This window comes from Somniosus microcephalus, chromosome 3 (assembly GCF_052327205.1).
Source record: "Somniosus microcephalus isolate GS21.2 chromosome 3, FLI_Smic_1.0, whole genome shotgun sequence".
Classification (NCBI taxonomy): domain Eukaryota; kingdom Metazoa; phylum Chordata; class Chondrichthyes; order Squaliformes; family Somniosidae; genus Somniosus; species Somniosus microcephalus.
In genome coordinates, this window is record NC_140989.1 from 185,556,709 (window position 1) to 185,583,964 (window position 27,256).

The 27,256-nt window shown below is 47.4% G+C and overlaps 1 protein-coding gene across 1 annotated transcript in view; it reads right to left on the bottom strand.

The window, feature by feature from the left end:
* Positions 1-27,256, bottom strand: part of LOC147121625 (uncharacterized) — a 273,615-nt gene that overhangs the window by 152,416 nt on the left and 93,943 nt on the right. Inside the window, 1 exon segment of the mRNA XM_085982020.1 lies at positions 4,385-6,005. Coding sequence (XP_085838146.1) covers positions 4,385-6,005 — 1,621 coding nt within the window.

Consider the following 27,256-nt stretch of genomic DNA (forward strand, 5'->3'; position numbering starts at 1 on the left):
TACAGTGTAACTCGAGTTTCTGCTAGTTTTAAAAACGTCACGCTAGAAGCAGGCCCCGCCCACAAAACTGGCTACGCCCCCAGGGTGAATTAATCACCATTGGCAAACAGCAATGAACTAATTGCGCTTGTTTGCAGGCCTTCGAGGAAGCTCCAAAAATTAAGTTGGAACTTTTGAACACAAAGATACTAATAGGTATGTTTTGAATGTTTTTTTAAAATTTACTAAGGAACTGACTACTGTACCCCAATCTAACTAGAAAATAGTTTTATATATTTTTTTTAAGTGATTTTCAGTAATTTAAAATCGGGTTCTCACAGGTGGTGGATTGACACTGATATACTTTTTGCGATAAACCCATTTTCAGCTGTATTAATCAAACTTTACCAAGTTAAATATATCAAGGAATGTTTTTTTAAACAATTTTTTAAAAATAAATTACGTTTTAAAACGCTGATCAATTGCGATGTTTTATGCGAGATTTTGAATTTGACGATACGCAAATGAGTTTCAAAACAGGTGCAATTTGCGCCGGAATCACCAATTGTGTCCAAAGTGGAAACTCTACCAATATGTTTAATTCTCTAGAGTGGGGCTTGAACCCACAACATTCTAACTCAATGGTGTTAGGAAAATTGATGGGACTGAAGGCCGATAAATCCCTAGGGCCTGATGGTCTACATCCCAGGGTACTTAAGGAAGTGGCCCTAGAGATAGTAGATGCATTGCTGGTCATCTTCCAGAACTCGATAGACTCTGGAACAGTACCCATGGATTGAAGGGTAGCTAATGTTACCCCACTATTCAAAAAAGGTGGTGGAGAAAAAGCGGTGAATTATAGACCGGTAAGCCTGACATCGGTAGTGGGGAAAATGCTAGAGTCTATTATAAAAGATGTAATAGCAGAGCACTTGGAAAGCAGTGACAGGATCAGGCAAAGTCAACATGGATTTACAAAAGGTAAATCATGCTTGACTAATCTACTGGAATTTTTTGAGGATGTAACTGGTAAAATAGATAAGGGAGAACCAGTGGATGTGGTGTATTTGGACTTTCAGAAGGCTTTCGATAAGGTCCCATATAAGAGATCAGCGTGCAAAATTAAGGCACAAGGGATTGGGGGCAAGGTATTGACTTGGATAGAAAACTGGTTGGCGGGCAGAAAGCAAAGAGTTGGAATAAACGGGTCGTTTTCCGAGTGGCAGGCAGTGACTAGTGGGGTACCGCAAGGATCGGTCCTAGGACCCCAGCTGTTCACAATATATATTAATGATCTGGACGAGGGAATTGGATGTAATATCTCCAAATTTGCAGATGACACAAAGCTGGGTGGGAAGGTAAGCTGTGAGGAGGATGTCGTGAAACTCCAGTACGATTTGGACAGGTTGGGTGATTGGGCAGAAACATGGCAAATGCACTATAATGTGGATAAATGTGAGGTTATCCACTATGGTGGCAAAAACAGGAAGGCAGATTATTATTTGAATGGCAATAGATTGGGAGAAGGGGAAGTGCAAAGAGACCTGGGTGTTATTGTGCACCAGTCGCTGAAGGTAAGCATGCAGGTGCAGCAGGCGGTTAAGAAGGCAAATGGTATGTTGGCCTTCGTAGCAAGAGGGTTCGAGTACAAGAACAAGGATGTCTTGCTGCAGTTGTACAGGGCCTTGGTGAGACCACACCTTGAGTATTGTGTGCAGTTTTGGTCACCTTACCTGAGGAAGGACGTTCTTGCCATGGAGGGAGTGCAGCGAAGATTCACCAGGCTGATACCTGGGATGGCAGGAATGACGTACGAGGAGAGATTGTGTCGATTGGGCTTATACTCACTGGAGTTTAGAAGATTGAGAGGGGATCTCATCGAAACCTATAAAATTCTGTCAGGTCTGGACAGACTAGATGCAGAAAGGATGTTTCTGATGGCCGGGGAGTCCAGAACCAGGGGTCATAGTCAAAGGATAAGGGGTAAGCAATTTAGGACAGAAATTAGGAGAAATTTCTTCACCCAGAGAGTGGTGAACCTGTGGAATTCTCTGCCACAGAGGGCAGTGGAGGCCAGTTCATTAAATATATTCAAGAAAGAGTTGGATATGTTTCTTGAGGCTAAAGGGATCAAGGGATATGGGGAGAAGGCAGGGACAGGGTACTGAATTTGGATGATCAGCCATGATGTCATTGAATGGCGGAGCAGGCTCGAAGGGCCAAGTGGCCTACTCCTGCTCCTATGTTTCTATAACTTTTGAGTTTACTGCACACATACACACAGACAGACAGACAAACTCATTTATATATATACTAGCCTGGAGTACCCGGCATTGCCGAGGGAACTGAAGAACCCTCTGCCATGTTTATAAAACTGTTTATAAAACTGTTGGGATTGAAGAACTCTTGCTAAGCACCCAGGAGGTGGTTCTTTAACTTTGTTTTTTGTTAATGGGGATCGACAGTAGCCATATACTCCAGGTTTTACAGTTTTCCTTCTATGTGCATTTGGAGGTAGCAAGCAGAATTATAATTTTGCAATGTTATCATTGACATTAATGAGAGAGAGGGGGAAGGAGAGAGAGAGAGGGGGAAGGAGAGAGAGAGAGAGAGAGGGGGGAAGGAGAGAGAGAGAGAGGGGGGGAAGGAGAGAGAAAGAGAGAGGGGGAAGGAGAGAGAGAGAGAGAGAGGGAAGGAGAGAGAGAGGAGAGAGGGAAGGGGAGGGAGAGACGAGAGAGAGGGAAGGAGAGAGAGGGAAAGAGAGAGAGAGAGGGAAGGAGAGAGAGGGGGAAGGAGAGAGAGAGGGGGAAGGCGAGAGAGAGAGAGGGTGAAGGAGAGAGAGAGAGAGGGTGAAGGAGAGAGAGAGAGAGAGGGGGAAGGAGAGAGAGAGGAGGGAGGAGAGAGAGAGGGGGAAGGAGAGAGAGATGGGGTAGGAGAGAGAGGGAAGGAGAGAGAGAGAGAGAGAGAGGGAAGGAGAGAGAGAGGGAAGGAGAGAGAGAGGGAAGGAGAGAGAGAGGGAAGGAGAGAGAGGGAAGGAGAGAGAGAGGGAAGGAGAGAGAGGGAAGGAGAGAGAGAGTGAAGGAGAGAGAGAGAGAGGGAAGGAGAGAGAAAAAGAGAGAGGAAGGAGAGAGGGGGAAGGAGAGAGAGGGGGAAGGAGAGAGAGAGAGGGGGAAGGAGAGAGAGGGAAGGAGAGAGAGAGAGAGAGGGAAGGAGAGAGAGAGAGAGAGAGAGAGGGAAGGAGAGAGTGAGGGAAGGAGATAGAGAAGAGAGGAAGACACCCCGGGGAAGGGCTTGGACTCAGAGCCCGGCCGCGGTGACCCAGAGCCCCCGTGCGCGGCCTAGTGCCTCAGGCCCGGCCCGACTCACCCCAGCTCAGCTCCCGCTCCGGGCCGCCGCCGCCGCTCCCCCCGCTCGCTGCCTCTTGGGCCACGCAGTTGTCTCTGTCTCTGTATCTCTTTTCCCGGTCCCGCACTCACGGCAGGCCGCAGGCTTAGGCCCTGCCCACACACACACCATGAAATGCCCCCCGTGATGCATCATACCGCGGTTCCCCTGTAGGATTGGTCAACCATCACGTCACTCAACGCTAATGAGCTGAAATGAGCAGATTTTGTCCGTTTTTTGTAAACTGTCCGAAAATTTTTTGTCTGACCAAAAAATAAGCACGCCTATGACACTCCCCTAATCATAAGCTTTCTTTTGATATAACATATGTGTAGGTACGCTCTATAACTTTTGAGTTTACCGCACGCATACACACAGACAGACAGACAGACTGATTTATATATATAGATGGAAGATTACTGGAGATATATGTGGTACAGACAAGTGGGCAATGTAATACATATGGTACAAGATATGCTTGTAGTAATAATAGTAAATATACACTTTTCTATTTCTGCCTGTGTGCAACATCATGGGAGATGAATTATCACAAAGGAATAGAGCACCAACAAAGCCATGGTTTTTTCTTTCTTTTAACTTTCCTAACTGCTTGCTCAAGAATTACTTTAAACACACACACATTTATATATTAGAATGTGGAACAGGATATGTAGCTGCTGGCACTAACCACAGCTTTTTCACCTGCGACGTTGTTGCTCGAGAGTCATCAGGTATGTTACTGGTGAGGGGTAAGTGGTGTAAAAACGGCCATTCACACCAATTGTCCAGGGTTCCTGCCAATCTTCCACCTAAGTTACGGCAGTAGATTGGGACATCCCCCCCCTTCTCCCCGCGGAAATTCTCCCCCAACGTTAGAACTTTCTATCTACATTCCACTTCTTACTCGCTAAAATTAACAAAGTTATGAATTGCAGCTCTTTAGTATTTGGATACATGTTCAAATAATTCAGTGTATTGTATGAAATTGGTACTTGAATCATTTCATTTCACAGATACATACCTTGAATATTTACACTGCCGGTCTTCACCTGCTCTGGAAGATCAGAGTTTATCACCTTTGGTTTAGAATTAAGTGCTGGGAACAACTGCAGTGCAAGATCAGGGGTCAAAGTTTGCTCCAGATCTGGTTCTGTAGTATCACAAGTATGATTGTTCACAAAACTACTTGCACTTTTCTTCGCAAAGTTTGACTTTCTTCTCATGGCTTTGTTTTTATTCCTCATTGGCCTATTGTATGGAAAAGGGAATCTCCTCGTTAAAGTATTTGATTTGAGCTCTAAGGGTTCGTTTTCACTGCTACTGGTGCTGCTCAGTGCATTGTGTTTCACTAGAGACACTCCAGCTATAGATCTGTAGTGCACAGAATGTTGAGAAGATTGAACAGTTGCGTTCATTTCTTCTATTCCACTTGGGGCATCACTCGCATAGTCTGCATCATCAGACAAATCCAAATTTTTGTCAATCTGACCAGAATTTTGTACGATTTCATCTCTGGGTTGTTGGTGACACTCAGATTTTGGGCCATCATCCTCAGTGTCTGTACTGTTTGCTTTAGTATTAGGACGTGCATTGTTATTTTTTAAAACAACATCCATACTGTGTTCACTACCCACACGCGGTGCTAACCCTGTGCTTACGACACTGTGCATGTCATGAGCTTCGACTTCCTGGTTTCTAAAATGTGTACTGTGGCATGGTAGACCATCAGGAGTGACTTGAACTATTCTGTCATTTATTTTTTTAAAGCCTATGCTTGGACCTGTTCTATCAAGCAATTTTCTGGAATCTTTGACGTTGGCTGCATCTTCCTTCTGGTCTTTCTCTGCCTGCTGTTGGGGCATTTCAGTGCCCTGGTTTACAGCCTCTGTTCTGTTAGTACTTAGGCATTCCAGATGAGAAGTGTTACTGAAACATGGCTGCTCATTTGAAGATCCCTGTAGCTGGTTTGCCTTACTCTGCCCTATTTGTTGGCCTCGGTTCTGCTTTTCCATACTTTGATGAGAAAAACTGCTACTTGACTGATTCTGTAATTGTGAATCGACTCCAATCAATTGTTGGCTTTCTAGAATATGTAAGCTTAAACCTCTACTTCCAGTAGGTCTTCCTTGAGATTCCTCTAGAGTAGTTAAATCTCCTGCTTTACTTTCCTGTTCTACTTGTTGACATCCACCTTTTCTGTTATCAGAGTATTTGCAGGGTGATTCAACCTTGGTCGCCAATTCAGCTACGTTTATGTCACTTTGGATTCCCTCGTCTGTACTATTCTTGATTTCGTCTAGTTTTTCTTTTAGCATGTGGTCCTTTTTCTTGCTGTTTGCCAGGGGGTTACCAGTAGAGACAGTCTTCTTTGCTTTAGATGCTACAAGGACTGAACTACTAACTTGCTTTTTCAAAGTTGTCGGATTTTTAAGCTGAAGGTTTTCACTCTCGTTGAGTATGAGTAAGGAAAGTCGGCGCTGATTGCTGAAACTAACTTTTCTAGGAAATTGTTTGGTGGATTCATGGACAGGACTCCTGTTTTGTTCCTTGAGAACATTTTCCTTGCTCTTCTCGAATCGTGCAATACCTTCTCCACGCTTCAGGAAAGACTTCTTTGGAGCCACCTTCACCTCATTTATATCCTGTAGAACAATCAAAAAGATTTATTTTTGCCTTTAGTATTAAGAAATGCTTAGCTACAACCGTTACACATATAATGAGTATTAAGCTTGTACCAAAACATGTTCCTTTGCAATTGTTTACCTTGCCATAGATGCCACTTTTGACTCTCTCCTAACCTCCTTGTCTGATCCTGTTACTTTTCTGCACTATCCCTGCACGGAAACTTCTGCTGTGATACATAGAAACATAGAAACACAGAAGATAGGAGCATGAGTAGGCCATTCGGCCCCGTGAGCCTGCTCCGCCATTCAATTAGATCATGGCTGATCATCCAAGTTCAGTACCCTGTCCCTGCCTTCTCCCCATATCCCTTGATCCCTTTAGCCCTAAGAAATATATCTAACTCCTTCTTGAATATATTTAATGAATTGGCCTCAACTGCCTTCTGTGGTAGAGAATTCCACAGGTTCACCACTCTCTGGGTGAAGAAATTCCTCCTCATCTCTGTCCTAAATGGCTTACCCCTTATCCTTAGACTGTGACCCCTGATTCTGGACTCCCCGGCCATTGGGAACATCCTTCCTGTATCTAGTCTGTCTAGTACTGTTAGATGATGTCAGCTAAGCAGAACTATACAATCTTCCATAGCTCTGACACTGTCGCTCCTTAAGATTCCTTACCAGAGATGGATATCTGCTTAAAAGTTAAATAATTGTTTTTGAGTCTTTTAACCATTTTTTCTCCAGAAATATATTTTGGCTACTGTTTCTCAGACTATTTGGTAAGTGAGCCCTTTATGTCCTTAGGTATTCGCAGTTGTACAGTTCTGTCAATTCTCTGCTAAAATGATGAAAGGTCATCGATCTGAAATGATAACTCTGTTTCTCTCCCCACAGATGCTGAGTATTTCCAGCATTTTCTGTTTTTATCTCCAATAAAATGAAAGCCAGCGACGCCCACATCCCATAAATGAATAAAAAAAATTAGTTGGGTTGCTGATTCCCAACTCCTGATTGATTAGGACTGAGTGGAGGATCTGTCAGATACTTGTCCATACCACTTGTGTGTGGTTGATCTGAGGGGATAGCTGTAGAAATCAACTCTGTTGTTGTGGAGATCTGACGCTACTTTGATTTCAACGGCTGAGTGTTGTCCGGAGGTGATCATGGCTGGGTTCCCCCCACCTGCCAACCATGCACATCCCCCATGAGGGGTTGGCTAAGTTCAAGGGGATCCTGAAGAAAAAGATCAACTTTTTCTACCAGTTATTTAGATCATCAGTTATTCAACAGGGCACTTTCATTGATTGGTTCCCTCCTAAATAATTCCACAGCTTTCCTCTGTGCTTCTCTTAGCATCCTTCGAAAGGCCCACCAGTGAGCAGTAACTGCAATTGCCCTATCTCACACTCTCCCCACCCTAAGCATCTGCTACGGGCTAATCTGGCCAACCTCCTCCCTGTCCCTCCCTGCTCTGCCCCTCTGGACTCTGCCAGTAAATTAGGTATCATTGCCCCTCTCTGCATTTCCCTTCAAACTGTACGTTCATTTGTAAATAAGGGCCTTGCCATCCATGACCTTATTGTGAATGATCAAACTGACATCATGGCATTGATGGAGACATGGTTGAGTGGTGATGACACCTTTCCCCTTAATGAAGCTTCCTCACCTGGCTATACGTTCCACCATATTCCAAGCCCAAACCACTGCGGTGGTGGTGTAGCCCTTATATCTAAATCACACCTTGGTCTATCTCCCTACTCCTCTGGCAACGTCTCCTCCTTTGAGCATCTCACCTTGTTCCACCCCCATGATGGTGCAAGGCAAAAGGAGATGGTGAGGGGACCATAACCTCTGCCCCTATCTTTTTTACAATTTTTTTTCTCTCTCTCTCACATGGCAGCTGTCGATCATTCTGCCATTGCCATTTACACTTCATCTAAAATCATCATTTGTTTCTTAACTTGTCTCATTACCATCTCCTTTTGTCTTGCACCATCATCCCCTTTGTCTCTTAGTCTCTCCTGCCTTCCATCCTATCACAGGCCTTCCCTTTTGTTCTTTCCTCCCCTCTCCCCTTTCCCTGCCCCTACATTTGCTTAAAGACCTGTTCCATCTCCAACTTTTTCCAGTTCTGACGAAGGGCTATCGACCTGAAACGTTAACTCTGTTTCTCTCTCCACAGATGCTGCCTGACCTGCTGAGTGTTTCCAGCATTTTCTCTTTTTATTTCAGATTTCCAGTATCCGCAGTATTTTGCTTTAGTATGAGGGATTGGAAGAAATGGGGGAGGTGGATAGGGTTGGGAGAGGGGTGGGTTTGGTGGAGGGGTGGAGAGGGTGGGTGGAAGAGCAAAGGAGGGTTACTACCTCAGTGGAGGGGGAAGAGCTAGGCCAGCAATCTATCAGTGGGGAGAGTGGGGGGTGGCGTGGTTTATGAGTAGAAATGTGACCATCAGGTTGGGAAAGTTCAGGGGAGCGTGACTTTGTTTGGGGCAGCCAGAGAAAAGGGAAGTATAGCTGGTAAAATGAATAAATTACAAAAATGTATGCTGATGACACCCAGCTTTACCTCTCCACCACTTCCTTCGACCCTTCCATTGCCTATATATTATCAGCCTGCTTGTCCAACATCCAGTCCTGGCTACACTTTAATTACTTCCAGTTAAATATTGGGAAAACTGAAGCCATCAACTTCGGCTCCCACCACAAACTTCACACCCTTGCGATTGATGCCAACCCCCACCCCAGTTACTGTCTCAGGTTGAATCATACTTTTTGTAACCTTGGCATCACATTTGATCCTGAGTTGATCTTGCGACCCCAAATCCTCTCCATCGCGAAGACCACCTACTTCTAGCTTTGTAATATTGCTTGTCTCAACCCATCTGCTGCTGAAACACTCACCTCTGCTATTGTCACCTCCAGACCTGACTTTTCTGATGCTGTCTTACACAGTACTTACGGCACAGAGAAAGGCCATTCGACCCAACAGGTTCATCCCACTGTTATGTTCCACACGAGCCTCCTCCCACCCATCTTCATCTAACCCTATCAACCTAGCCTTCTATTCCTTTCTCCCTCATGTGCTTATCTCGCTTCCCCTTAAATGCATCCATGCTTTCGCCTCAACTACTCCTTGTGGTAGTGAGTTCCACATTGTTACCACTCTCTGGGTAAAGAAATTTCTCCTGAACCCCTATTGGATTTATTAATGACTATCTTATATTTATGCACCCTTGTTTTGGTCCTCCCTGCAAGTGGAAACATCTTCTCTACATCTACCCAAGCAAACCCTTTCATAGACTTAAAGGCCTACTAGTTGGAGAGAAATTTTAGGAGGGTGAAACCTTCAATAAATGCTGAAGGTGCAAGGCGTATGAAAGACTGGTATTTAGAGTTTCTAAGTAGATGGGAATCATATATGTATAAATTCAATTGTAGCCATTGACCAACTAATCTTACCCATGGTTCCCTGTGGGTATGGAAATGTTAAAGACTGTTCGAATGTAGCCGCAAGGACAATCAAAAGCAGTTTTGACTAAGCTCGGATAAGGCTGCGAGTGAAGGTCAAATTGTTAAATAACATATTATAATGCCAAGTAGGAATTAGAGTTCGCTTAACAAAACTAATTGCAAAGATATTTAAAAAATAATTAGTATAAGGAACATAAAATGAGAGAGATCATGGGAGTTAAGGTATCCATCTGGTAGATTAAAGTGAGAAGGGGAAAAATTCAGTTGCTTTGCGCCTCCCATTAGCGCCCTAAGAAGGTGCTAATGGGGCGCAAAGCAACTAGTGCCCGGGTGCGGCGATGTTTGCGCCGCTCGTGAAATTGATCAGACATTTTGCGGCGATGCTAAACACCACCGCCACGATCTCCTGCACCCACAGATCGCGATGTCAGTCGAGCGTGCAACGCCCCGGACCGGATATTGAGTGGTGCCCCCTGCCTTACTACCTGCTGCTAGTAACGACAGGTTGAGGGGAGTGTTTTGCAGTTGGGAAGGGACTGGGGGAGTGCGATTTAAAGGCGACCACTTCTTGCCTTTTTTTGTCGGTGACATTTTTGCACCACGCATTGAGAGAGACCTCTGGAGAGATTCAACGCTGTGTGAAGGAGTTTTGGGTACTGAGCAGCACTTTGTAGGTTCATTTTGAATTGATCTTCCTTGCATCGATTTAGAAGAGGCTTGGGGGCTGCACTCTGAGCTCTTTCCCGGGGCCTCTCCATTGTTCTTTCCAGCAGATTTGATGTACAGGTCTCTCCAGGCTGAGACTCAAGGCTGCAATGAGCAGGGTGTGGCTGGAGAGCAAGATCAACCCTCCCCTTTAAGAACTGGCCGGCGCCAGTGTGTCTGTGTTCCATTGCTGACTGACATCACATGAGCTTCGCCAGTGCTCTGAGGTAGTGCCTCGCTCCTTGGTGTTAGCGCCTTAAGAGAGGTGTGTAGCGCCTGATTTAGCGCTCCAATCAGTTCCGGGGGCGATAGAGGCCAAGTTTGCAGTCGGACATGATAATTAGCGCCAGGCGCTAAACTTTGCGCCCGGCCAATAATTGCGCCCCAAACGGGGCGATACCAAATTTCTCCCCCAGTCTGGACACCGACAAGACTAGTGAAACAGCGCTGACATGGGCTGGGCCCTTGGTATAGAAACGCCTTGTACTGCTTGAAGCTAGAAGTAAGAGAGATAAGGTAAATTTCAATGAGGTGGAGAACGTATAAACAAGAAAACGATGAAAAGAGTAGAGTTGTTGGAAAATTACTGAACCAGGAGGGGCCAAGATAGAAACATAGAAACATAGAAGATAGGAGCAGGAGTAGGCCATTCGGCCCCTCGAGCCTGCTCCGCCATTCAATGCGATCATGGCTGATCGTCCAAATTCAGTACCCGGTCCCTGCTTTCTCCCCATACCCGTTGATCCCTTTAGCCTTAAGAAATATATCCAACTCCTTCTTGAATATATTTAATGAACTGGCCTCCACCGCCTTCTGTGGTAGAGAGTTCCACAGGTTCACCACTCTCTGGGTGAAGAAATTCCTCCTCATTTCTGTCTTAAATGGCCTACCATTTATCCTTAGACTGTGTCCCCTGGTTCTGGACTCCCCGACCATCGGGAACATCCTTCCTGCATCTAGTCTGTCCAGTCCTGTCAGAATTTTATAAGTTTCAATGAGATCACCTCTCATTCTTCTAAACTCCAGCGAGTACGAGCCCAATCGACCCAATCTCTCCTCATACGTCATTCCTGCCGTCCCAGGTATCAGCCTGGTGAATCTTCGCTGAACTCCTTCCATGGCAAGAACATCCTTCCTCAGATAAGACGACCAAAACTGCACACAATACTCAAGATGTGGTCTCACCAAGGCCCTGTACAACTGCAGCAAGACATCCTTGTTCCTGTATACAAACCCTCAAGCTACGAAGGCCAACATACCATTTGCCTTTTTAACCGCCTGCTGCACCTGCATGCTTACCTTCAGCGACTGGTGCACAAGGACACCCAGGTCTCGTTGCACTTCCCCTTCTCCCAATCTATTGCCATTTAGATAATAATCTGCCTTCCTGTTTTTGCCACCAAAGTGGATAACCTCACATTTATCCACGTTATATTGCATCTGCCATGTTTCTGCCCAATCACCCAACATGTCCAAATCATCCTGGAGTTTCTCGACATCCTCCTCACAGCACACACGCCCACCCAGCTTTGTGTTGTCTGCAAATTTGGAGATATTACATCTAGTTCCCTTGTCCAGATCATTTATATATATTATGAATAGCTGGGGTCCAAGGACCGATCCCTGCGGTACCCCACTAGTCACTGCCTGCCATTCGGAAAAAGACCCGTTTATTCCAACTCTTTGCTTTCTGTCTGCCAACCAGTTCTCTATCCAAGTCAATACCTTGCCCCCAATCCCATGTGCCTTAACTTTACACGCTAATCTCTTATGCGGGACCTTATCGAAGGCCTTCTGAAAGTCCAGATACACCACATCCACTGGTTCTCCCTTATCTATTTTACCAGTTACATCCTCAAAAAATTCCAGTAGATTAGTCAAGCACGATTTACCTTTTGTGAATCCATGTTGACTTTGTCCGATCCTGTCACTGTTTTCCAAATGCTCTGCTATTACATCTTCTATAATGGACTCTAGCATTTTCCCCACTACCGATGTCAGTCTGTAATTCCCTGTTTTCTCTCTACCACCTTTTTTGAATAGTGGGGTAACATTAGCTACCCTCCAATCCATGGGTACTGTTCCAGATTCCATCAAATGTTGGAAGATGATCAGCAATGCATCTACTATTTCTAGGGCCACTTCCTTAAGTACCCTAGGATGTAGATTATCAGGCCCTGGGGATTTATCGGCCTTCAATCCCATCAATTTCCCTAACACCATTTCCCTACAAATACTGATTTCCTTCAGTTCCTCCCTTTCATTCCCCGGCATCTCTGGGAGGTTATTTGTGTCCTCCTTTGTGAAGACAGAACCAAAATATGTATTTAGTTGGTCTGCCATTTCTTTGTTCCCCATTATAAATTCCCCTGTTTCTGACTGCAAGGGACCTACGCTTGACTTCACCAATCTTTTTCTCTTCACATATCTATAAAAGCTTTTACAGTCAGTTTTTATGTTCCCTGCAAGCTTACTCTCATATTCTATTTTCCCCTTCTTAATTAATCCCTTTGTCCTCCTTTGTTGAATCCTAAACTGCTCCCAATCCTCAGGATTATTGCTTTTTCTGGCCAATTTATATGTCCTCTCCTTCGATCTTATGCTATCCCTAATTTCCCTTGTTAGCCACGGTTGAGTCACCTTTTTTGTTTTATTTTTATGCCAAACTGGGATGAACAAATTCTGTAGTTCATCCATGCGGTCTTTGAATGTTTGCCATTGCCTATCCACCGTCAACCCTTTGAGTGACATTCCCAAATCAATCCTACCCAACTCGCGCCTCAGACCATCGTAGTTTCCTTTATTTAAATTTAGGACCCTAGTCTCTGAGTCAACTACTTCATTCTCCATCTTAATGAAGAATTCAATCATATTATGATCGCTCCGACCCAAGGGGCCTCGTACAACAAGATTGCTAATTAATCCTTTCTCGTTACATAATACCCAGTCTAAGATGGCCTGATCTCTGGTTGGTTCCTCGACATATTGATCCAGGAAACCATCCCGTAAACACTCCAGGAATTCTTCCTCCACAGTATTGTTCCTAATTTGGTTAGCCCAATCTATATGTAGATTAAAGTCACCCATGATGACTACTGTGCCCTAATTGCACGCTTCTTTAATTTCCCTTTTAATGCCATCCCCAACCTCCACCTTACTGTTTGGAGGTCTATATACCACTCCCACTAACTTTTTCTGCCCCTTGGTATTTCTCAATTCTACCCATACAGATTCCACATCATCAGAGCTAACATCCTTCCTTACAATTGTGTTAATCCCTTCTTTTACCAGTAATGCTACCCCACCTCCCTTTCCTTTTTGACTATCTTTCCTGAATATAGAATACCCCTGGATGTTGAGTGTAAGAATTCGCAATAATTTACAGTTCTGAAGATCAATTTTTTTGATTAAAGAATCCCTGGGCGTTGTGCTTTTAAATTTCCAGGGATAAAAATGGCTGTCGCACCACATGGCCGAAGACAAAGAGGCTTGGAATGCAGCTTTCTGTGTCTGGAAGTAAGGTTCAATGGAGACAAAACGTTACCACAGGACAATGCTTTGTTTACAAAGCAATTGAATGCTATTAGCATTTGTTTGTATATCGAGTGGATACATCTAAACTGATGTGGGACCCTGGGGGGGCAGGGATAGCAATCCCTCTTGCAGGAGACAAAGGGAGGGAGCTGACACCAGGTTTTAGACATGGGGGAGACGGTTCCCAGCCAGCTGGGGCTGTGACCCAAGCTCAGGGTCCACCAGCCAAAGTTTCCCCCATAGAGACACCCCTCAGAAGGTCTCAGCGGGTGCCCCAGCCTAAGGAAGCATGGTCACCCACTTTACAGTGGAGTAGGGCAGTCTCCCGAGCCAGGGAGAAGCCAGAGAACAGAGGCCCCCACTCAACAGCCATAAGCTGCGAGGGACCAGAGACAGGAGGCAGTCCAGCTTCGCTGCAGCCAGCAGCAATCTGCGACAGTGCCAGAGATTAGCCTGGCCGTCCGGAGACGGGCGGCATTTGTATTATAGCTATGTGTATATTGCGTGCTTTTAAGGTGTATTTTAAGTTTTGTTGACATAACCAGTTTTAAGTTTAAGTTTAAAGAGTTTAAGTTTACATGTGTGCCGAATGTTTGTATTTTGGTCCGAGGTCGAGGGACCCGACCATGTCTCCACCTAAGGCAGCAGGTCAGTGAGACCTGGCTGCGTGTCCTTTTAAGTTTTTGCAGGAGATTGGAAAATGAAGCAGCCTTGTTCGCCCAGCCCGAGCTGGGCATTGAATGAAGATATGGAGACAGAATGTTGGGGATCACCTCGCCACCGGACGAATCCAGGAGACCCCGCAGCGATCTTCGGGAAAAACCGGACAGTGTCCGGAGGAATTTGCCTACTCCTCCTACGGGGAGGAGATGGCCCCAGCTGGGTGGGGCACGGCCCCCAACCCAGCACTATCCTGACCGAAGTTCACTTGCGGGAGACCTCGCTGTTGAGGAGTCACGATGGGGAAGCGCGGGCACCTTGTGATAGGGACGCGTTCCTCGGGGGTGGGTGGTGATGGCCCGGGAAAGATCATATAGAGGAGGGGGAGACTCAAGAGTTGCGTGGGTGCGTTCGGGGAAGGGAGGAACTCACCCGGGGGGGCCCACGGGCAAAGTGAGGGTAAGTGTGGCTGGGAAGGATGAGTGGGTGGCCGGATCTGTGTGGGGCCAGGGAGAGCCGCCACACAGGCACCCATCATTTTCTACAGCCAGTCGAGGGTAGACAGGAGGGGGAAAGACTGGGAGTCGAGATCCCATGCTCCCCGGTCTCGGTCTGTGCTAAGGTATATTTTTAACAGGAGGGGTACCCCGCCTCCACAAAAGGACAAGGGAACAGCTCGGGGCTGGCGGAGCAGACTGGTCTGTAAATCCATTCTGCCTGTTTTAAAGTTTAAGACGATCAAAGAGGGGTGGAAGGTACTTTTACTGCCCGAGTGGGAGGAGCAATGCCCACTCGAATTTCGCGACCCATCATCGGCACGTGATGATCGGGGTTCATTTAAGCATGTTGTTTCAAATGTCTAATGATTTTTTGTATTTTGTGTTGCAGCCCCAAGTTGAGCAGAGGCATAGGATCCTCTCCGTGCTTGGGACCAGTTTGTGACAACTCCAAGTTGAGCAGAGGCGTAGGACCCTCTCCGTGCCTGGGATCATTTTGAGTACATTGTGTAACTAAGATTGCAACATTTTGTAATAACTTATGATGAAAAAAGTGATTGTAAATTTGGTTTACATTGTATAATTTTACAAGCGTGTAGGGGTATGAGACCCCTTATTGAAAACTGAAGTATTTGTAAGATGCCTACCGTACCATGGTTTTTTTTCTTGAATTTAAGGGGAATAGATGGGACGGGGATCAGTGGCAGATAGCTATTAGGTAAATACAGGGGATGGTTGTTTGTGAGGGGTCAGAAATCATTGCTCATTTCTTCAAGAGGATACTACAAGCAAGTTGGAAGTATCCAAGGGCGGACTGTAAGAATTCGCAATAATTTACAGTTCTGAAGATTAATTTTTTTGATTAAAGAATCCCTGGGCGATGTGCTTTTAAATTTCCAGGGATAAAAATGGCTGTCACCACATGGCCGAAGACAAAGGGGCTTGGAATGCAGCTTTCTGTGTCTGGAAGTAAGGTTCAATGGAGACAAAACGTTACCATAGGGCAATGCTTTGTTTACAAAGCAATTGAATGCTATTAGCATTTGTTTGTATATCGAGTGGATACATCTAAACTGCAGAAGAGACTTTTGGATCTTGAATGGGATCCGTTTAAGAATTGAATGGGTTTTTAAATCACCCAGCACTGGACAATAGAGCAGTTGTATTTCCCTTTTGTTTCAGCCCAGGGAGCTCCGGAAGACACATTAATCCAGTCCAACCACTCTGAGATAGCCAATCACAGCTTTCTCTTGTGTATTGGACCCTTTGGGCAGGGAATTTTGCACACAGCCCTTGCAGGGCAGAATGGCAGGACCTCACCAGGTATAAAGATAGATGCTGAGAAGCTATCTCTCTCTTTCTTCTCTTTACTTCCTGGGACTACAGGTGAGCTTCTCTCTCTCTCTCTCTCTCTTTACTTCGCTGGACCACAGGTGAGCAGGGTGTTCTGACTCCTCGGCAAGGCAACCTAGCAGGAGTTAGGGGGTGGTGATTTGAGGGCAATTGCTAAGATTGTTTAAGTAACATTGGAGCCATTTTATCCCTCGTTTTTGCCGTCTGCAACCCCCTGTTATATAGTTTTACTGTAATTACTGTGTTCGTGTGATATAGTTTATTCTTTTGATTGTAGTTTATTTAGGTAATAAAACTTGATTTTTCTCTCATCCAAACCACTTGTCCGTTTTAAAATCATTAATTATAAGTTCCTCCACTCAGAACTGAAGGAGGGGTAGTGATTCGAAACCGCTGTTTGTAAATTGGTTTAGTGTGTAGCAGCAAAAGCCTGCTGACCAGGTGAATTACCGTAAACCAGGTAAAAGGTTGGAATTGGTCAGAGCTCAGAGGCAAAGGCTGCTGGCGAGGTAAATTACCATAAACCAGTTAAAAGAAGCCCCCCCTTACAGAGTTCCCAGCCTTGGCCATCCTTGAGCCACGTTTCCGTAATCCCAACCAAATCATATTCGTTTACCTCTATTTGCGCAGCCAATTTATCCACCTTATTACGAATGCTCCTCGCATTAAGACACAAAGCCTTCAGGCTTGTTTTTTTAACGCTCTTAGACCTATTAGAATTATTATTTACTGTGGCCACGTTTGATTTAAACCGTTGATTTCTCTGACTGCCACTTTTGTTTTTCTCCTTCCTATTTTTTGCTTTTATCCTTGTTTCCCTTTCCTCTGTCTCCCTGCTCAGGTTCCCAACCCCCTGCCATTTTAGTTTAAACCCTCCCCCACAGCACTTGCAAACACTCCCCCTAGGACATCGGTTCCAGCCCTGCCCAGGTGCAAACTGTCCGGTTTGAATTGGTCCCACCTCCCCCAGAACCGGTTCCAAAGTCCCAGGAACTTGAATCCCTCCCTGTTGCACCATTCCTCCAGCCACGTATTCAGCTGAAATATCCTTCTATTTCTACACTGACTAGCACGTGGCACTGGTAGCAATCCTGAGATTACTACCTTTGAGGTCCTATTTTTTAATTTACCTCCCAACTCCCTATATTCAGCTTTTAGGACCTCATCCCGGTTTTTACCCATATCGTTGGTGCCTATATGCACCACAACAACTGGCTGTTCACCCTCCCCTTCCAAGATGTTCTGCAGCCGCTCTGAGACATCCTTGACCCTTGCACCGGGGAGGCAACACACCATCCTGGAGTCTCGTTTGCGGCCGCAGAAACGCCTATCTATTCCCCTTACAATAGAATCCCCTATTACTATAGCTCTACCCCTCTTTTCCCTCCCGTCCTGTGCAGCAGAGCCACCCCTGGTGCCAGGAAGTTGGCTGCTGCTGCTTTCCTCTGATAAGCCATCCCCCCCAACAGTACTCAAAGTGGTGTATCTGTTTGAGAGGGGGATGTCCACAGGGGACCCCTGCACTACCTGCCTGCGCCTAGTACTCTGCCTGTTGGTCACACCTTCCCTTTCTGCCTGTCCAGCCTCTACCTGCGGCGTGTCCAACTCCCTAAATGTGCTATTCACGATGTACTGAGCATCGCGAACGCTCCAGTATGCATCCAATCGCAGCTCCAGTGCCGCAATGCGGTCTGTCAGTAGCTACAGCTGGATACACTTCCTGCACACATAGTTGCCAGGGACACAGGAAGTGTCCGAGTTCCCACATAGCGCAGGAGGAGCATATCACGTGGCCGGGCTGTCCTGCCATGACTTACCCTTTAATTAATTGAAATTAAATTAAATCAAATCAATCCCACCAATTACACTACAGTTAAATGGTTTACCAACAGTCCCCGCTACACCAGAGAGACCGCAGTAACTATAAACCACAGAGTTAAAGTTTAAAAAGAGAGAAATACTCACCAACCAATCACTTACCTGCTTTCTGGTGACGTCACACTTCAATTACTTTTTACTTCCCTCCCTCCCTCTGAGGTCGGAGACTGCAGATCAGTAAGCCTACCTGGTTTCGGAGCCGCTTATAAACCGCCGCCTCGGTCGCCTCGTCCCTCGCAGGTCCGCCCGCCTGCCGCCGCTGCTCTGAGGCCTACCTGGTCTCGGAGCCGCTTTTAACCGCCGCCGCTCAGCCGCCTTGTCCCTCGCAGGTCCGCCCGCCTGCCGCTGCTGCTCTGAGGCCTACCTGGTCTCGGAGCCGCTTTTAACCCGCCGTCACTCAGCCGCCTCGTCCCTCGCAGGTCCGCCCGCCTGCTGCCGCTGCTCTGAGTCCGAGTGACAGCGGCATTTTGACTATTAGAACCAATTAAAAAAATTGATTTTGCTAAAGACCACAGGGTAAAAATTCGGTTGCTTTGCACCTCCCGTTAGCGCCCTGAGGGTGCTAACAGGGCACAAAGCAACTAGCGCCCGGGCACGGCGCCGCCAACACCTCCCGCGAAATTCAGCGGGAGGTTAATGGCGGCGGTAACTGGTAGCACCCCATGGTGCTGCGCCGCCGGCGATGACGTCATCGCCGCGCGCAGCCCCCCACTCAAGCCCCGGCTGCAATCTTAGGGAGCGCTCCCTGACTTATCACCTGACACTATGTCCGATGGGGTCAGGGGGACCTACCTGCAGCCGGGGAGGCGCTATTTAAAGGCGCGGTGCGGGGCGGCCATTTCTGTTGCTGGCTGCCTGCCAGCACCTGCCTCCGCTCCCATCCCCAGCCTCCTTACCCGCCATCTCCGTGGCATGCCGGCTGTGCTCCAAGAGCCCGGCACTTCTTTTGCTGGCACTTCCGATCCCCGGGGGCCCAGCTGGGCCCCGGGCCATGCAAGGCCCCTCCCCTTTAAGGCTAGGAAGGCCTGCAATGCCGTGGCACGTAGCGCTGCAATATTCCGTCGCAGCACCTCAAGAGGGAGGCAGGGCATTTCCAGTAGCGCCCCGCTTCCCTCTTCGGGTGCTCCCACTCAATTTCCGTCATGGGGGCGCTAGTTTCTCCAGGGCGCTACTCAATTTTTAGCCCCATATATGGACACTAGCCAAACAAACTTTTGATACTCAAAGAACAACTTCACACAGACCTACTGCAAGAGCAAAGGAACAGACTGAAGACGACGTCACCTGTGTCCGTCCGAGAGGCTCCAGAGACCAAGGGCTGCCAGCTATTCATTAAACTATCTCCTGTTGTTAAGTATATTACGCTGTTAGCTTCATGAATCTTGATCTATTGCTCAAACACACTGGCTGCTGCCTATTTGTGTCTTGTCCAACAACTCTGAGGAATCATTATTGATTACAAAGGTGTAGACAAATTTGTTGGTCAGCTGTCAGTCTTCTCTTCTCCAGGGAAACAAGCCCAGCCTGTTCAATCTTTCCCGATAGATATAACCTCTCAGTTTCTGGTATCATCCGATTAAATCTTTTTTGCACCTTCTCCAGTGCCTCTATATCCTTTTTATAATATGGAGACCAGAATTGTTCACAGTACTACAAGTGTGGTCAAACCAAGGTTCTATATAAGTTTAACATCACTTCTCTCCTTTTCAATTCTATCCTACTAGTAATGAACCTCAGTGCTTTTTTTTGCTTTTCTTATGGCCCTAATAATCTGTGTCACTACTTTTAGTGATTTGTATATCTTGGCTGGCCTCCCATCCTCCATAAACTTCAGCTCGTCCTAAACTCTGCTGCTCATATCTTACCCCACATCAAGTCCCGCTCACTGCCTTGCATTGGCTCTCAGTCCTCCAACACCTCAAATTTAAAATCATTGGGGGAACAATTTGGTACCTTAGCGCCTCCCGTCAGTGCCAGCAGATGGCGCTAATGGGGCGCTAGAGCATTATCACTGGGGCGAGGCGAATCCAATCCCACACGCCAAATCCCGCCCTCCCACAGCGATGCCGCTAACAGTTATCGCCGGGAGCCTCAACGCCAGGTGGATCGTGACATCAGTGAGTGTGCAACATTCACTGACTGCCCAATCTGCAAAATTGATTGTCGCCACCTACCTTAGCGCCTGGAGGAAACAGTGACATGGAGAGCAGGTATAAAGCAACAGGAATCCGGCTCCAGGGACATTATTCAAAGGGATCATCAGTAATGAGTAGCAGCTGGAGGTTAGTGGTGTTTCAGTGCTTTCTTGCCAGTTTCACATAGTGCAACAGTCTCATTCCATAATTTCAACGTTATTTAGTATCAGGAGTGTTGTGGCATCTAAAAAGTAGCTACATTTATTCTTAAAAACATCGAACTGCTACACTTGGTTACATTAATGGGGGCTGTACTGGCAGTCGACCTCGCCCTCCAGGTTCTATGGCAGAGGGAGTGGAGGTAGCAAGAAAAACTGGAACATGTGGCCAGAGGGAGGAGGAGGGCCTTCAGGGCTCTCAACAGGAGGCCTTACCCTATAAGGGTATTCCGAGAGCACTTCTCCTACCTCCAATTAAGCGAGGGGCAGTCTATTAGAAGGCCTCGCTTCACCAAGGAGGTGGTTGCAGAAATCTGCCACCTCCTGCAACCAGACCACCAGCCTCAGATCAGGGCGACCACAGCTCTCTCAGTGGCAGTCAAGGTCACCGTCGCCCTCACATTCTTCGCCAGCAGATCCTTCCAGTCTGCAACAGGAGACACATCGAACATATCGCAGTTCACTGCATCCAGGAGGTCACAGAGGCTCTACAGTAGGAGAAGGGACTACATTTCCTTCCCCATCACCAGAGAGAAGCAGAACGAGCGTGCATGTGGCTTTGCCAGGATAGCCGGACTCCCCATGGTGCATGGCGCATGCACCCACGTGGCTTTGGGGGCACAGCATAACAATCATGAGATCTTCTGTAACCGCAAAGGCTACCACTCACTTAATGTGTAGTTGGTGTGCGACCACAGTCAGCGAATCCTCAATGTCAATGCCCTCTATCCTGGCAGCAGCCACGATGCCATCATCCTGCGCCAGCACTCTTCCAGTCACCACATCAAGCTCGCGGCTGGCTGGTCGGAGACAAGGAGTATCTGCTCTCCACCTGGCTCATGACTCCCCTCCGCAACCCCGACACTCCTGCCCAGCACTCATATAATGAGAGCCATGCTGCCACCAGGAACATCATCGAGCAGACCATCGGCCTGCTGAAGCAATGGTTCCGCTGTCTTGACCGCTCGGGAAGAGCCCTCCAGTACTCGGTTGAGTGGGTGTCACATTTCGTGGTGGTCTGCTGCATGCTCCACAACTTGGCCATCATGAGGGCCCAGCCCTGGCCACCAGGGATTGCGGGACCACCTCAGGAGGAGGAAGAGGGAGAGGAGGAGGAGGATGAGGAGGAAGAGGAAGCCGAGGAAGATGAGGAGGAGGACGAGGAACAGGAGCATGGGAGGAGGCAGCCACTCAATCGGCCTTCTGTGACCACCGCAACAGACTGTGGTTCCAATGAATTAAGCCCCAGATCCCCATTGCTCACCACATTCCATCATTCCATCCCTGTCACAGGCCATATCACAGCACAAAGCTGAAATGAGACACACCATAAAAGAATCCAAACTGAATTAATAAATTTATCAAAAATCAGTGAACACATATTTACAGCAAAAATATTAACTATTCACCCTTGTGCAATCCCTTAGTGCCTCTCGTTACTGTGTCTTTGCCTACTCTCGTGCTCCTATGAAGTGTTGGCCCAGTGGCTGCAGCAGGGCTGGTGGAAGGCTGCTGAGTGTCTGTGCTGGAGACTTCAGATGGCCTTGCAGGACACCCTCGAGCAGCTCTGGGCCTGGAAGGCCTGGGTATAGACTGCATCACCTCAGCATGGGCGGCTGCAGTCTGGGCTGGCTGGATGACAGGCAGGGACAAGGGCAATGGCGGAGTATTAGTGGTGGGAGCAGGAATGCTGTCATCCTGAGAGAGGACAGCAGGTTCCTGCTCCATTGACACACTACCACTCCCTCAGGGCAGTACCGCAGCATCCCTAGCATCCTGTTGGAGCACAGATTGCTGGCCTGCTACGCCACCGTGAAAGCCCCGGTTGACGGTGGTAGACCCAGCCACGATGGCAGCAGTCAGAGCTTGCGTGGCATTAAGCTGAGACTGCATGAGAGCAGCCTGAGAATCGATGGCACCAAGCCTAAGCTGTATTACAGCACAAAGATGTTGCGTCGCTTCCGCCTGTGCTGCAATGGAAGCTGCCAGATCGCTCATCATACGCAGCATTAGGCCTGGGTCACCACAGTCTCGCTGGGAGTCTACCATCCTTTGCAGTCTGGAAATGATGGGCTCCATGGTGTGCGCAGAGCCTTGTGCAATGTTGGAGACTGACTCTTCCACGCTCCTTCTCATTGCCGAGAGGCTCTCGGGCACCCTTGACAGTGCACTTATCATCTCCGAGTGCATGCCGATCACCCTTCTTCTAAAGGCCTCCCCATCGAAGTCCCTAGCTGAGTCCTGTGTAGCAGAACTCGCGCGCGAACTCACCTGCCAGTGAGCTGGCCCCCAAGCTACCCTTTCCCCCTGGCCTTGCTGCAGCCCACTAGTCCCCGGTGCCTCACCCTATGCAGATCCCGCTACTATACTAGCCTCTATAGAATGTGTAGTGCCAGTATCTGAGCTGGTGCCTGCGGGTGAGACATGCAGTGATGCGGTGTGTTCTTCCTCCTCCTCTTCTTCTGTCTCGCTCTCTACGGTGCCCTCAAGGACAGGCTGCTCATGTGCTTGCTCATTATCTGAAAGCATAAAGGCACAAGATTCAGGTTAAGGTGAAGGGAGGGGATGCAGGAAGGGAGAAAAGCATGCATACAGCATGATTAGCTGGAAAGTGCAAAATGCTTGTCGGGTGAGGGGGAAGTGGGGTGTGAGAAGAAGGAGTAGGGATGAACTTACCATTGTTGTCCCCAAGGGGGTCAACGTCGCCGGTGGCCACGGCACCCACCACCTGGCACCCAATAATCTGCAGCAGACAATGGTTGGGTGTCGGCTTGTCCCCTGCCTGTGTGCTCCTGCTCCCTCCTGTTGTGAGCCACATTGGCCTGCAAGAGAAAGGAAAGTGTGTGAGTGAGTGTGGAGCAATGTGTTTGGGTGATGTGCCTGTCATAGTTGAATAGCTGCCATTGTGTGCAAGGTGTGAGTGTTGATAGGTAGGGATTGTTGGTGGGTGAGTCCTGGGGGTGTGGTGCTTTGGGTAGTGTGTTCAGACTGTGGTTCACATAGTGGTATGTATCATTTGCTGAAGCATTCACTCATCCTGACCACCCAAGGAGGTTGTTAAATTTCTTCCTGCACTGTGTGTGGGTCCTGGGGACCGCAATGCTGCCCAAGACGTGCTGCGCTACCTCCCTCCACATGGTGCGGAAGACTTGCGGCAAGGACCTCCTGCCACTTGCCGGGTAGAGCACCGCCCTCCGTCTCTCCACAGCGAACACCAACTCCTCCAAAGTTTGGTCGCTGAATCTGAAGGCTCTCTCCCTGGGGCGTGGATCTGCCATGAGTACTGCTGCTTCCGTCCTCTGGCTCCTTCTCCTTGACCTGCTGCTGTTTGCTGAGACAGCTGCACAGCCAGCAATGCTGAGAATGAGATTCTGCAGCATCAATGAACCTCCCCTTTAAGAACTGAAAAAAGCCTGTGGCAATCATGACTTGCGATTAGACTGTACCTGATATTGGTCCACCCTTTGAGTGTAACGCCAATGAGCTTCGGCTTAAAGACTTGAATTAGAACGCCAATCATTTATTTGAGCAGTGAGTATGAATTTTGCATGCAGTCTAAAGCATTAGCACCTTGTGCTAATTCTGAAACTTTTCTAATGATACTCCCCATTCCTGGGTTAGTGTTTAAAACCATTCCCTATCTCTGTAAACTTCTCCAACCCTACAACCCTCTGAACAACATGGATTAAAAGGCAGGAGAATTAAAGAGACATTAAGAGATATTCGAGGCAAAAGGAGATGGTAATGGGACAGGTTAAGAAATAAAGGATGGCTCTAGATGAAGTATGAATTGTGCTGGCAGAATGAAAGACAGCTGCCATGTGGGAGAGGAGAACAAAAGGCACAAACAAAAAGTGTGGATAAAAAATATATATATATGATAGGGGCCGAGGTTATTCTCCTGCCTTTTATCCTATCACAGACCTTCCCTTTTGTTATTTCATCCCGTCCCCCATTTCCCAGCCCCTAAACTTGCTTTAAAATCTGTTCCATTTCCTGCTTTTTTCCAGTTCTGACGAAAGGTCATCGACCTGAAACGTTAACTCTGTTTCTCTCTTCACAAATGCTGCCTGACCCGCTGAGTGTCTCTGGAATTTTCTGTTTTTATTTCAGATTTCCAGCATCTGCAGCATTTTCTTTTTGTGTTGTTGTTCTACAATAGACATTAGGCCAAATCTTCACAATGGATGCCATTATTACTGTGCAAATCAGCAAGATCAGGGGATTAAGAGATATGTCGTGAGTTGCAATCTCCAGAACTTGCTGGTCGATTTACACCGCTCCGCCATTTGCTTCGCACAAACAGCAGCTCGTCCTTTCCTTCCAATTATTTTTAAGAGCTTGCTGGATTTGCACATTAATTGCCCATTAAACTTGCGCAAAAAGTTAGGGCTCATAATTAATAGTGACATGATAATTGTTAATGCAATGCCAAGCAATCTCTCTGGCCCAGAATAAGAACAATTTAAACTGTTGACTCTCATTCCTGCATGTAGTAAATTGTTGTTAGAGATTTTAAAAATGTCAAATTTTAAATATTTAAACTTTTTCTTACTTTTCCTACTATTTTATACAAAGAAAATAGTTCACCAACTCTATGCTGATTAATATTTTCTTGTTAACTTTTGCATACATTTTTGCTCTTTTATATTTTCACCAACTATGTAAATCTATTTAACAGATTCTGTCAGAGTCACTATTTGACCCACCTCTCGTCACGGACACCAGATTAAACTCAAAGAGGGAGAAATTCAGTATAGCCCCGTTTAGGGCGCTAACTTCGCCAGGGCACCCCGGAAAAATTAGCGCCCCCGCGCCGGAAATTGGTCGGTTGCACCCCAAAGGGAAGCGGGGCGCTACTGGAGGTGCCCCGCCTCCCACTTGGGGCGCTGCGAGTGAATATCGGGGCGCTACGTGCCGCAGCGCCACACACTGCGGCACGTCGCGCTGCGGTATTGCAGGCCTTCCTCCCCTTCTTAAAGGGGAGGGGCCTTGTGCAGTGCGATTGGGGCCCAGCTGGGCCCCCGGGGATCGGGAGTGCAGGCAAAAGAGCCTGGCACCCAAGAGAAGTGCCGGGCTCTTGGAGCGCAGCCGGCACTCCGCGGGGGGGGGGGGGGTTCTGGAGGTCGGGGACGGGAGCGCAGGCAGGTGCTGGCAGGCAGCCAACAACAAAAATGGCCGCCCCGCACCTCGCCTTTAATTTGCGCCTCCCCGGCCGCAGGTACACCACCCTGACCCTGTCGGACATAGCGTCCGGCGGTAAATCAGGGGGCGCTCCCGATGATCGCAACCGGGGCATGAGCAGGGCGCTGTGCACACTGATGACGTCATCGCCAGTGGCACAGTGCTACCGGTTAGCGCCACCACTAACCTCCCCCTGAATTTGGCGGGAGGTGTGGGCAGTGCCGCGCCCGGGCGCTAGTTGGTTGGCGCCCCACTTAGCGCCCTCTTAAGGCGCTAATGGGTGGCGCAACCAACTGAATGTTTCCCCCAAAGATTTTTGAAAAGGTCCAGGCTAACAAAGAGGATTTGTGAAATTTGAATAACTATCTCTTACATTCAAAAGAGAGAGAGAGAGAGCTTACATTTATATAGCATCTTTATGACCTCAGGCGGTTCCAAAGCACTTTGAAGTACTTTTGAAGTGTAGTCACTTGCAATGTATACAAACGCAGCAGCCAATTTCCTCACTACAAGGTCCCACAAACAGCAATGAAATAATGACCAGATAATCATTTTTAGTGGTGTTGGTTGAAGGATAAATATTGGCCAGAACTCCCCTGCTTTTTGAATCGTGCCATGTAATCTTTTACATCTACATATATTTGAACTAAACACACATCAGACATAATTTGCAACTTCCAGCCACCAGTTTCTCTGCTGACAAAAGAGCTGCCCATAGCTGAAACCTGGAGGGGCATTGCGGCCACTATAGTAAGACTGAAAGCCCGTCTGATGCAATTTTCTGCACCAGCACACAAATCAGCATCCCATGTTACTTAGATTAGCCAGGAACAATAAATGAAGTTCATTTCCACCAGAACTCCCATGCCAGTGTTGTTTCCAGGGGGCAGGGACCACTGCCGTCAGAAGCATCTACTTCAAACAGGTTGGTGCCTCATTTATATATGAATTTGGCGGAGTAGATGTTGCATGGCATTTCCAGCCATTCAGGTGTAAATCATGCCCATGTGAAATGGACATCTAGAGTTGTTTGTGTTGATAAGTATGCAGAGGGTCATGGAGAAGACACAGTGATATTAGGGTAAATGTATTTTGCCATTTCTTAACCGATTTTGTTTAACTGGTACTTTGCTTCTCATGAGTCTTTATACCAATTGTTGCAATGAATCCTTTTTGCTCCTACACCATTACTGGCACCAAGTGGTTTTCCTAATGAAATTCCTCAATCTGAAAGAGGAGAAACATCAAAGGAGGAATGCCATGTAGGCCAGACTCCATGAGAGTTATCCCACAATGATACTGATACCCACATCTGCAGGCTGACGATGAACATGCCTTGCTTTGGCAGATGATTAGTACACACAGAAGCTCCTATTTTGCAAGGCACCATTAAGATATGTGAATGCCTAACTAACCATACTGTTGGATGCTTCCTTAGAAACACCCCAATCACAGTGTGTCATGCTTTCAGGGGCACTCTGTGGACAAAAGGCAGGCCACAGTGATCAACAGTCACTGTACCATGATTGGGTTTCATATTGCAATACTGAACTCAGGTGACGGTGCTGTGCAGTGGTGCAAGAGGGCAATTCTTCCCTTAAGCAATTCATGCAGCCATTGAACAGACGTACA